The sequence below is a fragment of the Tinamus guttatus genome, unplaced genomic scaffold (genome assembly GCF_059628265.1).
Source record: "Tinamus guttatus ecotype Peru unplaced genomic scaffold, ASM5962826v1 Tinamus_guttatus_pri_ptg000246l, whole genome shotgun sequence".
NCBI classification, from domain to species: Eukaryota; Metazoa; Chordata; class Aves; order Tinamiformes; family Tinamidae; genus Tinamus; species Tinamus guttatus.
In genome coordinates, this window is record NW_028288780.1 from 1,372,318 (window position 1) to 1,386,930 (window position 14,613).

The 14,613-nt window shown below is 42.2% G+C and overlaps 1 protein-coding gene across 1 annotated transcript in view; it reads left to right on the forward strand.

Moving 5' to 3' along the window:
* Positions 1-12,138: 12,138 nt before the first annotated feature.
* FAM13C (family with sequence similarity 13 member C) overlaps positions 12,139-14,613 on the forward strand; it is a 100,994-nt gene continuing 98,519 nt past the window's right edge. Inside the window, 1 exon segment of the mRNA XM_088526351.1 lies at positions 12,139-12,168. Within this exon segment, the coding sequence (XP_088382477.1) occupies positions 12,139-12,168 (30 nt within the window).

A 14,613-nucleotide genomic window follows, 5' to 3' on the forward strand; every position in this document is an offset into this window, starting at 1 on the left:
AGGCAGGAAAACCTAGCTTGGCTTCTGCTGGCTTTCTGGAATTCACTTCTTTTAGTTTGTATTGAAGCTTGACAAAAATACAAATGCAGTTAGATTGGCTTATAATTTGCTAGATGTAACTTCCTGAACTGCTTGCCACATGTATGTGGAAAAAAAAAATCTTAAGTAGGGCATTCAGTGTATATATCTATCTCCAGTTTCAAACTGGTGTCCTGGATATATGATATGTATTTGTGCTGGTCGTATGTGCTGTATGGCAACTGCAGTCAGTGTTCACTCTATGTGTATGAAAGTAGTGCCATGTGTATTACACATCTTAAAGAAACTGCAGTGGTATAAAGTACATAATCAGGTTGTGCGTGCATTCAGATTAGTATCTTTTAATGATTCTTGCATTCTGCCAACTTTACGTTTTCAGCGCCAGTGAAACTGATGTTAATTGACTTGTTGATCTGAAAAAATCCAGCTAGAATTAATGTGATTGGGCAATATGTAGCATGCTTTGCAATGGAAATGGAGTCTATTATTAGGCAGCTTGATATGTTTGGAAATATGACTAGTGACCTATGATAGTTTCCTGATGTAACCTCACCCCTTAGTGAGAGGAGAGCCTGGGCTGTGGGGGAATTTTATCTTGCCATTGCAGTCAATATGTATAAGGACTCCTAGTCCTGACCAGTTGGTTCAACATTGTGACCATACTAGTCTTGACTGCATTTGAAAAACAAGACCTGAGACAAACTGTTTCAGTTCTTGCTTTTGCTTCTTGGGTTTTTAGGGATTTGTTTTCAAGAGTAGCTTGCCATTGGTGGGGTAACTTAATGGTAACTGTTGGATATTTTGGATTATGTGAATTTGCCAAGTTAAAATAATTTCTGTTCCTTCCTATGGCTATATTTGGCTGGTTATAATTTTGTAGCTAGAGAAAGAAAGTATATCAACTAGAAATGTGGTAATAATGAGCTACACTGAGTGTGGAGACAGTACTGGAGCTGAAAAACTTGGGAGAAACAAGAACTGGGGACACCCGATTTTCTGACGTGTCCGTCCTTTGTTTCCTGACCTCTGTGACAGTTGACCAGACTGGGTGCTGCAGGCAGCTGTGAGATGAGCAAGGATTCATTGCTTAGGTGCCAGCAAACAAGATACAGTGACCGAGTTAAACTACTTTTTCTACCAGCATTGATTTTGGCCTCCCCTCTATCCAGCCACTGCTTCTCAAAGTTTTCAATTATACAGGTTTTATCTGAGAACTTTATCTTCTTCGGTCTAGTGGGCTTCATGAAAACTAGCCAAGATGACTTTTTGTTGTTGTTGTTGGTTTTTTTTTTTTTTTTTTGGTTTTGTTTGGTTGGTTGGTTGGGTTTTTTTTTTTGGTTCAATATGATTATCTGTGCCTCGTTTGTGTGAAACACAGGTTATTGACATTGATAGGCTGGTAGAGATAGGAGGATATACAGTTCTGCCAGGTAGAATTAAATTTTGCATTCTCTGTTAAGTGAATGGAATACTTAAATGTTTATTTTTAACCAATTTGACAGTAACTAATTAGTTTATGCAACAGCAAAAAATCTCTTTATTCTGCAATATAGTATAAAAATTATCTAAGTACCCCCTTCACTTAAGAGAATGCAAAGTTTATTGGCAGATACTAAGAAAATTTATAGCAGTTACCAAGACACAAGACATACCTAACTGCCAGGTTTTATTAGATTTAAAGATTCTCTTCTGTGCCTTGCTAGGTTGTTGATCTCTATGCTTTGTCTCAAAAATTAAATTACATTAAATTGTTATTGGATTACAGCATCACATACTGGATTGAACAATGTGCTAAATAAGGGCTATGGCTCATATGCAGTATGAACTGGTTGAGATGTTTGCATAGCGTTAATAGTGACATTCTATTTTTTTTTTTCTGATTTGAAAGATATTTTAGTTAAGACTCTTTAGAAGGGTGATTCTGGTGAGTATGTCAGTCTCACTATGATACCAGTCAGATTAAAAATACTGAAAGATAAAAATGATTCAGATATTGTATACATATGCAAAAGGAAATGACAGAGACTTCTTTCTAGTATTAAATAAATTCCTCAGAATCAAATGACTATTTCAGTAACATTTTGCTTTGGAATCAAATAATTATGCCAAAGAGCCAAACAGAAGACTTCTCATTCTTATCACCAGAAGTAGTGTTTGGAGTCATGCCATTATGTTCTTTACTTGCCAAATTCTCCATTGCTTTTTAGGTTTCTTAGACGAAAGACATCCACTTTTAAACAGTGATGCTTTTAAACAGTTGAAACAGTTCTCAGAAGCAGATATTTAGAAGCTCATTTTATACTGTGCTATATCATGTAAGGGTTTTGGTGCATGAATTAAATGAGCTGGTAATTTGAAGTTTCTATAAATAGCTGTCTATTTCTGGCTTGTTGTCACTCAGAACTACTGAGAAGGCTGGACTCATTTCTTTGTAGGACCCTCATTGTAGGGCCTAACATTTTGTGCAGTAACTTCTCAAGTTATTTTTATTTTTGTGTCCATATTTTGTTGGAGCAAAACTATTGGGTCAGCTTTAGTTACCTTTTTTGATTTGTGGGGTATTTGTTTCTTGCTGGTCCTAAATAATCACATCGTCCAAATTCATTTTACCATCCCTAAAATTTCATGCTGCCAGAACCTAAAGGTTCAAGGACCTAAAGGACCAAGTTGTCCAAAATGAGGAGCATTTTGAAATTCTTGTCGAGAGCTGTAGATCCAAAATCAAATATGACTGGTATGAATGCAGATCTCTCACCTTTTCTGCCTTCAGATGCTCAAAACTTCATTTAATGAGGAACAGGAGTCTTGTGCTTGTGTGATAAGGAAGAGTGAAGACAGGACAAATCTTGTGGCTTCGCGTTCCCATTGCTGTGCTTTTCCCTCTTTGGATTGCCTGTGTAAGGTACAGCTTTTGTGCTGCAGTTTTATGAGCTAGCATAAGGTGAGGTTTAGGCAACTTGCAGTGACTCCAGCCTGATATTTAACGTGCTTGTCCATTCAATCTTCTCACTTAGAGTGGATCCAGGAGTAACGTACGGTATTCATGCATGGAACGTGTGCCTCAGGAGTCCTCAAAGAAGCATCTGCCTGCCTGTTTGCTGAGTCCCTGTGCCAGTATGGAGAGTTTAAGTACAGTGAGTTACTTGGACCATAGTTGTAGTTATATTTTCTGCAGTGGAAGCGGCTGTGCAAGGCATCCAAGCAGGATATTGCTGGTTTTGGGTGCTATGCTCAGGCTGGGGATGAGCACTGGAGCAGTTGCTTTGTCAGCTGCCCTTGTGGCCGTAGTCCCTGTGCAGTGACGCTGCAGCCTACAGTGTTCACAACTGCCTTTGGCTCCAAATTTATTATTACCAGGTCATAGTTAAATTTAGAAAAATGTTTTCTTTTGGTTCAAATAAATGTGTGATTTTTTTCCCTGTTTCCCTCATGGCAAGCTGAAAATCATCCAGCTAAACTTTCCTACTTCCGTTCCTGGAGTTACAGCTCATGTTGAAATGTAAACATGTTTTCTGTCATTAACAGCAATAACTAGAAGCTATTATTGAGTAACAAGATGAATACTTACCCACCAGTTTTGTAAATGGTCAATACTCTGACCAACTCTATATTTACAGATATCTACATTATGTGCTGTCCTGTGGTTATAACTTTAACATTTGATGCATGTATCAAATTGCAATAGGTCGTGATAGCCTCTGTTGGAATCAAATTTCTTTGCTGTTTAATTAAAACATTCCAGGGTCAGAGCGGCTGTCATCCTGCTTTGCATTAATTAGGGCAAACCAGGATAACTAAAATTTGCTGACATGTCTTGAATTACAATAAATATCATGAGGGCAAGTTTACATAGAACACTTCAATTAATATTTTCATTTAAGAAAACAGGGATATGTGGAGATGGAATAAAGAGAACAAAGGGAATAATGGACAAAAAATACATTTATGAGGCTGTGCTTGGCAATCTGATGTTTCCCAAGCACTGGAGAATCAATAGTACAGAAGAGAATTAAATAATCACTGTTCTGCATGTGTGGATGACCATTTTGACTGCTGAAAAGCTTCCTGGGTGAGAGAGATGGCGAAAGGGGAAAGGGGAGATATTGCTTAAGAGAAGCAAATGGAGGATTTTTGTTGATTGTTTCCTTCAGAATTAAGAAATAGAGATGATGCAACCACTGCCAAATGGCAGGCAAATTTTACATGGAAAAAAGCATAAATTCGGTTCTGTCACAAATACAGATTCCCAGCCCAAACACATGGTCCAAGCGCTTTATTATTATTTTATGTATGAACTGCATCAAGAAGTAGATTGAATATCCGCCTTTCTGTCAGACAGGGATAAGACTCTGGGAAGGGTGGACAATTTTTCTTCCTAAGGTGTATTTTTCTCTAGTTCTTTGCCAGCAAGAAATACTGTATATGCTCGAAGACAAGCTAAGATAAGGTGAGACTCTAGGTACAGAATAGATCTTGCCTCTGTGCTCAATTTTACTGTATAGATCCTTTAATGGGTGATTTGGATGTACTACTTCTCTCAAATTTATTGTCCTTGTCAAGCTCTGGGATTTGCTTTCAGCCTATTAATGTCTTGAAGAGAGCTCAGTTATTGGTCTCATTCACATGCATTTTGAACATTATGTCATAGACTGAAACAGCTTTTGAGTAACTTGTAAGGCCAGAAAAGGGGGCTTTACTTGCTGTATTACAACAGTTTTCAGCTCATACCTATTTTTGCTAAGGTTCCTATTCTTTGAGTAGCAGCAAGGAGGTAGTGCCTTTAGTTAACAAAGCAACACAGAATTTTGAATGGTGGTTTTGTTTTCCTTGGAGTAGCATCAAGAAAATTTGGAAGTGTCAAGTGGAGATGAAAGGAAAAGAATGACAGGCTCCAACTTGCCTTTGTGACATTTCCCTGTCAGTGGAGAGGACTATTTGCAGTTACAGAGCTTTCACTTGCCTGTTTGTTGTCATTCAGCAAAGCTGCTAAGGAAGCATGCATTTAAAGACTGCTTTTTGTGACTTTTGTAAAGCCTTGAAAAAAAAACAGATGCTGGAGGGAAAAAAAAAAAAGAAAAGAAATCAAGCAAGGCCTCCTCAGACGCTCCACTGTCTTGCTGGACAGTTCTCAACATGCCTGTGATGCAGCTGCCTGGAAGTAGTCTGTGCTCAGGAGCCACATCGGACACCAACACATCCATTGCCAGAGATAGATGCAGATACAGGGAAGCAACTCCGAGCTTGCCAGGTGGGTTAATGTAGTGTGGTAACAAATACCCTTGTTGTGACTCAGGATGTGTTTGCTCGGGCACAGCTCTGGATTAATGTTCCTGGGCCTCTGCTGGCTCATGCCTGGCTGACAGAGAAGGGAGGCAGAGTTCACTGGCGCTTGCCTAGTCCTGGCTGTGTAGACAGACCTCTCCCTGGCAGTGGCTTTCTGAGGAGACTATCTGCTCAGCAGGAGTCACAAATAAAGCAGTGGCAGAGGGGACACAGTTGGCAGCTGACAAGAGCTTGCTTGGGAGGAAGGGCTTGGCCTATTGCTCTCCCCCATAAGCACAGCATACAGGAAAAGCAGTGCATACAGGAGTGAAGCATTGCTGCTTTCTCCACACGACAGGTACTCTTGCTTTCAGATAATCTAATTTGGTACATAGGTGTAGCCAGGATGTTGTGATGGAGATAATGTGGCAACCAACCTTTAAGGCTGTTTAAGATGGGGGAAAGTATATCGTATACAAATATGGCAGAGTTTAAAAATAGAAATGAATTTTTTTTCAGTTTTCATTTTGTGCCAATGATTACCTAATGCCAGATGCTATTTTTCCCCATCTGTATTTCTGACTTGGCTGTAGCTCATGTTTCCAGTTTTTCCTTTTGTTTGAGAGACTCACTATAGTTTTTCCACCCACTCCAAATACTTACCTTTAAAAAGTGTGATTGTTCAGAATTTACTCAGATTTCAGTTTAAAGTGATTTGTGATCGATTGGAATAAAATATAAAAGTGATGGATGTCTAGGGTTGCAAGAAAAGTCTGCTTTGAAAGCCAGTAAGACGGATTTGTCTGATGGAAACTCATGTGAATGAATCCAGCCCTGAATGTTTTTCATAATAACGCGGGGACACTTCTACTGGGAGAAGGTTCACAAAAGTTTGGAAGTTTAAGATGGTACAGCTAAGATGGTGCATCATAATTCATTTAGGAGATGGTTGTGCTGTTCCCCAAAGATCATAGAAAAAGAAAAAGCACATTCCTGAACTGGACTGTCTTGAGCATTTAGAGCCAAGCGCTAGACTTATATTTTTGCTCTTTTCCCTCTCCCCAAAAAAATCACCAAGGCCTCTCAGTGTTTCCAATCTTGCTTTTTGAAGCCATCAGGTCTCAGGAATAAGAGGTCAGCGCACATTCACTTGGCATGGGTTTCACGTGCTTGTCATGGTGTTTTATGCTTTTTTATTTTTATTTTTAAAACTGTACAAAGTGCTTCCTTTAATTGCAGAGTCAGAGCAATAATATTCATTCTTATGCCAGTGACTTTTCTCTGAGCTCCCCACCCAAAACGAGCTGTGCTTTTCAAAATAGTTCCGGACACAATAGAACAGTGTGTTCAGTCCTATATCCCTGACTGCATCTTCAGGTTTTTAGCCTGTCTTGCTCACAGTGCTCTTTCTGCCTCCCTCAGCTCCTGTGAATTGTGTCCAGCTCTTCCTGCCCTGCAGTGTCTCCAGGCCCCAGCTCTGGATGGCCAAGAGAGAACATGTGCCCTGGGTCTCGGAGCAGAGGACCTATCTGCATATGTGGATGCACCTGACGGGAGCTATGAGTTCCCCCGGGGTGCTACCTCCTGTGGAGCTCTTTGCCACAACCAGCCTGCCCTTTGTTTTGAAATGCAGAAAGAAAAGATTTTTAAAGCAGATGAAATGGCCTAAGGGCTGATTACATGAACTTGTCACATCCAGTGTTTTGGCTACAACACATTCAGTTCATAGTCTTCATGTATCAACGGCATATTTTTATCAACAGCATTATTTTTAACCCTGTGCTTCTATTACGTCCTGAGCTGCCAGTGCTGCTTGCCAGCAGCGCCTGCTGTTTGCCAGCTCCTGCTCACCCGAGCTGAGCAGTGCCCTGCGGCGGCCGGCTGCCTCCCCGGCGCTCACCTCTGGTGCAGAGCCCCGTGCGGAGTGACGCCGGGCACGCGGCAGCACCGCTGCATGGCTGCCCGCAGGCCGCGCGCCCCACAAAGGCCTTTCGCTCCGCTTTGCCTGAGTGCGTCCAGGCTCTCAAAGGTGAGGCGCAGGTCACTAGATTAGCAGGACAAACTGCTTGCGTTTTTGAAGGAAAACTCTAAAGTAAACTGGGAAGCCTCAGCTTGCTACCATTGATTTTTACTGCTGCTGATAGCCGATTTGCTACAGCTACCATCTTGGCATTCGTAATGCTTATGTAAGAATACTTGTTTTCTAAAGAAAATGACCAAACTTTCATGTTTATTCCCCCTCTATCTTCCTTTTCAAGGCAGTGAGCCTCAAAGGCAGCCACCCACTGAAAAGAGCACAAAAGCAACTCCTAATAATTTCTTGGTCTCCTCAAATCACGTCGACCAGGTCACTGTCTTTTCCCGCAAGCTTATCCTTAGGTGGAAGAGTTATCAGAAGGCAAAAAAAAAAAAAAAAAAAAAAAAGCTCTTAGCTTAGACATGCTCCTTGAAGTCAGGGTGGCTGCCCAAGGTACCACACATCCTGCTGACTTTGCCTTTGATCCTGTGGTTGTGAAGACTGGGCCATAATGGTTTACTTGGTTACTTGGTATGCACAGTTATATTTAATTAGTTTAATCAGTGCTTCTACTGGGTTTCTGCCCTATGTTCAACAGCAATGTGAGGAAAAATCACCCCTCTAAAATGTGTTATTTTGTGCAAAAAGAAATTCTGTCAAGTACTGATGTTTCCTTGCTCCCTCTGAAGTGAAGTTTGCAGTATTACCTCTCTGACAAGCCTTGTGTGCCCTCTAGCTGTTGCAGATTTTCAGGGGAATGGAAATGGCTTTGCATTTTAAATTAGCCTCTTGGAATTTTGTTTTTGCAGGCAACAGGCAGGTCTTGAAAACAAATTCCTCATAATTGCAATTAGTGGAGCAGTAGAGACTGAGCAGCTAATGAACAAAGACACTTTGTAGTTACTGTCATATTTGCTCTGTTACGGCTGCGATGGTCTAATGGAAGAAAATTGTACTTGCTGTTTGGACTCAGCATTTATTGCTTTAAAAGGTATTTGCTTACAGTTAGCATATTTTACTGAAGCACGGGAGAGTGACTTGTCAGGAAAGGATGATTCCTATGAAATCTCCTAAGATGGATGGAGCATTCTGTGGGGTGGAGGGGTGGGGAGTGAAGAGTTTGAGACAGGTTTTTTTCAGCTTTTTTTTTTTTCCTTCTCCACAGGCCTTTTTGGAGATATTATCTCTGCAGAACACTGGCCCACTCTCCAGTCCAGTGGCACAGTCAGCAGGATGCCGGTGGCTCCGAAGGCACTGTACTTTGGCTGTCCCAAAGGGACCCAGCAAAGGTGGAGAAGCTACTCCTGCCCACAGCTGCCTTGAAAATACATCAATAAAGTATGTGAGGGCATGGAGGGCAGGAAAGCACTATGTTTTGTTACAGGAGAGAGCTCATGTGGCAGAAGATTTGAATGCAGCAGAGACAGGGTGTCACCTGCCAATATGCCATGTGTATGTATCTCATCTAAGATATAAGAACTGGATGACCCTAGCTATGTCAAGAGAAGTGCACTCAAGTCATGTCACCAGTACATTTGTTGGATTTTTTTAGCTCTCACTGTGTATTTACGGTTTGTACGCTTGAAGATGAATACTTGCATGTTGGATTTATTCAGTCTGCTCTTTCCTGCTACACTGCTAAACCTAATTATGTTGTGTTCACTGCTAGCAGCTCTCTTAGGATCCTTTGCAGCTCTCAACACCAAAATGAGCCTGGCTTTACATATTATGGGTGCAGAAACTCTTCATTCTCAGAACCAGTTAGTTCTTGCATCCAACAGAGGACACATCTCATCTTGATAGGGCATTGATCCAGTCTGTGTATGGGGAAGTGAAAACTCTCACTAATTACTGGTCGTAAATTTACAGTTCCTCCAGCCTCACCGTTTTGTGATCACTGGCACTGTCCTGCTCAAGGAGCAGCAGTACAATCCTAGCACACACAAGATCTCCTTTGGCTGACAGCCTCAGGACAAACACCCTGAACCGTGGAGTGGGGAGGGAAGGAGAATCTAGGGCTCCTTCAGAGGCAGGAGAAAACTGCTCCTTCATTAGCAGCTGGCTGCCTGTGCAGTTCCGTTCCAGGATGACTTGGCAACATTGGCTTCTGCAAAGCCTGCCAGCCTATAGTGCCTTGCAGCCAAGGACTTCGTGACCCAGCAGGAACTGCCCCGCTGCCAGGTATGCGTGAGAGCCAGAGCACTGTCACCTTGCTCAAGAGGGAAGCAATGTACCAACATCCCCAGCAGAGAAGGAGGGCGGAGATGTCTCCACCAAACAGTAAATACCTCCATCTGTGCAAATCAGATACTCATCTGCCAGCTGATGACTGTGTGGAGAAGTGACAGATCTGCTCTGCTAGAAAAACAGTTCTAGGTCTGCGTGAGAAGCACCATGAGCAGCCCTGAGAGTCTCTCGTGCTGAAAACGCATGCACATGGCTCTGATCTAGCTAGCCATGAACCACCCTTGTATGCTAGCAAGAATGCAAAGTTCAGACAACTACCTGCGTGCAGGAGAAGAGCATGCCCCTAGGCACCTGTGTGCCTGCCTAATGAGGGGGTCGTCAGGGATGTGGCAGCCCTGGGCGGTGGGTTGTGGGCCCCCAACGAGCTGCAGCTGAGGCAGCTGAGCCCAGGTGAAGCTCATCTGCACTGACGAGGCTGAGGCTGCTTCTGCCCGGTGAAGGGCTGCTGTGAGGGAGGATTGCAGCAGCGCAGCAAGCAGGTAGCAGTGTGGCTCCTTTTTCTTTGTTCTGTGGGGAGGCTGGAGAAGGGGCTCTGTGCCCCCTGCCTCAGCCTGGAGGGCTGAGCCCCTGGGTGGGAGGGAGAGCAGGGCAGTGCTGGGGCGGGAGAAGCCTGGAGTGGGTTGTGAGGAGCAGGAGAGAGCTGGGCGGGAGCCATGTGGTGTCATGGGGCTCTCTGTGTGACGGTGGCAGCCTTGAGCTGGGCCTTTCTGAACTTCTTCCTTATTGGTTCTCTAGAAAAAGAGCCCATGTTCTCGGGCACACTAAAGGCTGGGACCTGCTTTCTGACACTGAAGGAAAGCTCAGGTGTTAAAGTCTGTTAATTCCAGTGTTGAGTTTGGCCTGACTAGAGGGAGTTTCTTGTGAGCTTGGTCCTCATGAGCAGGAGCAGGTAATCATGGTGGCAAGCACTGTGGACCTCTTCCTCCTTGGCCTGCCCTTATAGGTCTAACAGATGGGGAAGCAGGGAAGCTACTCTTCTCTGGATCTTATCTCTGGATTGCAGCACACAGCTCTAATGTGTTTGTTTCCCCAGAGTAGCTGTTCACTTGTCCCTGCTGCTGCCAGTTGTTAAAATTGCAGCCATACAGAGGGTAAAACTCTTGTGTATCCTTAATATTACAATAGAAGATACTGGGGCACCTTGAATAGTAGGAAATACAGCAGACCTTGGTAGAAGCAGCTCTAATTTTGGCTGTCACATGGCCTGTCCTTGAGTTGCATTGTCTCTCCCTATCTCTCCTGTGCTTGTGTTGGGAGGTGCTGCCTAAATCCAGGATAATGCTGCTGGTCAAAATGGGCTTGGGGAAAGGCAGCCATCCTGCTGGAATGGTGCGTGCCTCATGGAAAAGGGATTAAATAGTTGTTGGGCAGTTTAATCAGCAACCATCTGCTGCACAGACAGGTAAAAAAGTGTTCACAGAGGATTGCAAGCCTGTATTTGGAGCACTGGGAGATGGCAATGAGGAGTTTTGGTCAAAACCTGAACTCCATCCTCTAGGGATTTAACCATGCCCTTCCTACAGATGGGAGTAGAGGTAAGGGCATACTGAGGTTCCTCAATGTGCAAAAGAGACCCTAATCTGTGTATGCTCTCTTCTCCCATTAGGTAGGCAAGAAAAACTGAAGTTAAAGCGTTTCTAACCTCAGCCCAGCATCTTGCAGAGAGGTAGGTGGGCTAAAAATCACCAATTTTTTTTCAAATATCCCTCCTGTGGAAGAGGGAATTGTCTCTGAGTGTTGTTTTACAGCAGGCTTGTGTGTTGACAGTAACTCCTACCTTTCTAGTACAGTAGCAGTGGGGTCCTACTTGACTCCTGTATTTTTCTCTTCTGCATTTTATTTCTTTTCTGTTATACACCATATTAGAAAATTCTCTTATTTTTGTGTTAAGAATCTCCTCCAACTGCACTTAACTATAATGTTGTCTGTTTTGTTGTGGCTTACTTCAGAGGAGACGCTTTATTTCTATGAGCACTAAACACAAGATGCTAGCCTTAACAGCATCTGCATCTCCATATTTCAAAGGCTTTATGGATTCTTGCTCATATGTCTAACAATGACTGTGCAGGTGTTATCTAAATGTGTATCTATATTATACGTACACTGTGGACCACCTCAAAATAATTAGTTATTGCTATAATGAGACAGAAGGAGCAGCAGGTGAACTGATTATTTGCCAACTTGTACTTAAAAAACAAACAACACTGCTCATGAATAGCAAACACAGGGTGTGTGAACTTACAGGAAGCTGTGCCATTGTGTGTGTTAGGTGCCATGGAAACATCTCTTGATGGTAACTGGTCTGTGAGCTTTTGCAGCGTGACTCGGGAGACAAGTATTTGCTACAAGGAATCCCCTTCTACCAGCAGTTAACTTCTGCCATCCACAGAACCTGGAGTGAAATTACTGATTAAGAGGTTACTTAGCAATTATACTATAAGTTAGTTACAGAGTAACAGCCCCCATGGCTGCAGTTGACTTTGGCTGGACTGCATGGAGCTGTAACGAGAAGAAAGATGACTGTATCTTCTGAGCAGCACAACTGAAATACTGATATTCTCCTGCAGCCTAGTATGGGAGCGAGTGCCTCCCTTTCATTTTGTGTAAGTGGACTTAAATCTGGTTTATTGAGTGTCTCCTATGTCCTTTCTTCTTTTGGAGGTTTGCTTCCTGCAACACAACTGTTACCTTTGAAGAGGGAAAGGGAAGGCATTTAGAGTAAGGTATCATAGGTATTTTAAAACTAGACAGCTTTTCAACACTCAGTAGCTTATATTGTGTGAATGCTCTAAACTTTTTTTCCATATTGATATTGGTCTCATTCAAGTAATTATTAGCACTTTAGTATTAGCAGCGTGTTCTAAGCTCACTTATGTATTGAAAGAGCAAAATAAGGCTTAAGGTTTTTCTCTCTGTATGTCTGTGTGTGTTCACCATGGTTACAAAACTGAACACAGTCAAGGCAAGCTATGGCTTGTGACATTGCTGAAGGTATGCATTTTATAAGCTGAAAAAAAGAAAAGCTTTTTCTATGGTGCTTCAGCTACAAATCTGTAGAAAATTCTTCACTCTTTCCTTTGGAAACTGTAGCAGTAAAATATTTAAGAAAAGGCTATCTTTAGAATGTCTTGGGATGGTAATAATAAAAACTTAAAATCTCCCCTTAAAATGAAATGCTGATGCTGTTTAAATTTTCTTGATATAGAACTAGTATCAGCCTGTAAATCGGAATAATTCAGGTTTTGACTTATGCTTTCATGGTTTTGTGTAAAACCATGGCTTTGAATAAATGTGTTTTCTGCTAGATATATCTGAGCATAGATATATAGAAATTATTTTTTCTGGGAAGTTCAGAGGTCAATCAGTGGATCAAAAAGTATATTAATGATAGATGCTCACAGCAAACATTTATTTGTTTCTTTGGCTACTGCCACTCTTTTCTCTTCAGATTTGACAGTGGCTGGCAGCTTCCTTGCTGTTCAGTCACCAAGTATTTAGGGATGATATGATTGCTTAGATGGCATCTCATGGAAGAGAGATGTTTGAAGTTACAATGGAGGGTTACATTAAGAAGGTATCAGCTTATATGCTGGGAACACAGCTTTCTGCCAGCTGAGACTTACACAAAACTACGATTTTGGATTTGATGTCACAGAAGCAAGGGTAAAATTTGCGTTGCTTAGAAATAGAGTGAATGGGAAATAAAGGGATAGCTTGTGTTCAAGTATCCTGACTTGGCAGACTTTGGAGGCTGAGGTAATGCGTGTTCTCTGTTGCATGTTTCCAAGCAGAAGGTTGGATTAGCAGGAAGGCTGGCTGGTGTGATGGCAGCAGTGGTCAGGAGGGTTCTTAGGAAATAGCTTCAGGGCTTAGTCTGAGGTAACACATGCTTTTCAGGGCTTTGGATTAAACCTGCCAGTCATGGTCACATGGATTGAAGTATAGAAATTGTAGGTTTATGGAGCTCAGATGGTTGCTGAGTGACATGCCCCTCTTCTCATCTGTCAGCTTTGGAAAAGGTCCTGTTTAGGGCCCCATGCCATGTCAAAATCTACTGCTCTTTTTACTGTTTCTGGCCTTTTATGTCCCTCTCCACTGTATTTTAAACTTTGGTGGTGGATCTCTTGTAAAATTGTATTACTAGGTCGTTCTCTATATGTAAGTTACGTGCCAAAGTTCTGCACAACGTAGTGCGCAGATGAGAGCAAGCAGCTTGGTTCAGTGCCTGGCCTCAGCTGATGTTGAGGATAAGCTGGGTGCTGGCTGCGGTCTCAGCCTGTAGCGATGCTGGATGTGCTGCATGGTTTGGGATTTTTAGGGTTCAGGCATTTGGAGTAAACTACCCAAGACTTTACATGATTCACTGCTGGAAACTATAATCTAGACTTTTGACTGGCATTTGAGAACATTAAAGAAAACAATTTCAAATTAAGCAAAAAAGCTTAAAACGCTAGCTGTTCTGGCAGCAGTATTCCTTGATAATTTTTCTATTATAAATAGGCTTTTCAGTAGATAAAAGTGTTTACAGATGCCACAATAACAGAGTGGATATATTTGAAAGTGATAATATGCCCATAGACCATTTCACCTTTATTCTTTCAGTTTTGCTTAAGTATGGCACAGAAGAGAAGCTCTTCCTGGTACTTAAAACTAAGCTGTAGATCCTACTCACTTTATGTTCTGGGCAGCTGCTTCATCCTAGTGATTGCCTAGTTCTTGAGGAGAAATTGAGTGTTTTTTTGTGTATTTTTTTTTTATGTTTCTGTTATCTGTTATGGAGATAAGAGCATCAGAAATAACCTGGAAAGTAAATATTAGAATCCAAGAGACTCTTTCAGCCAGGCAAGTTCATGGTTGTTTCTTAAATTCTTGTTCTGGCTCCATGAATCTTGCATAGCCAAACTCAGTTATGTAGCAGCATTAGGTCAGCCTTTGCCTGACAAGTGAGGGCTCACTCCAGAGAGAGGAATTCAACAACACAGCCCTCCCCATTCTAAACAGGGTGTTTGTACCCCATTCCTTAGTGGTCTAGTCCTGTTCACCTGTTG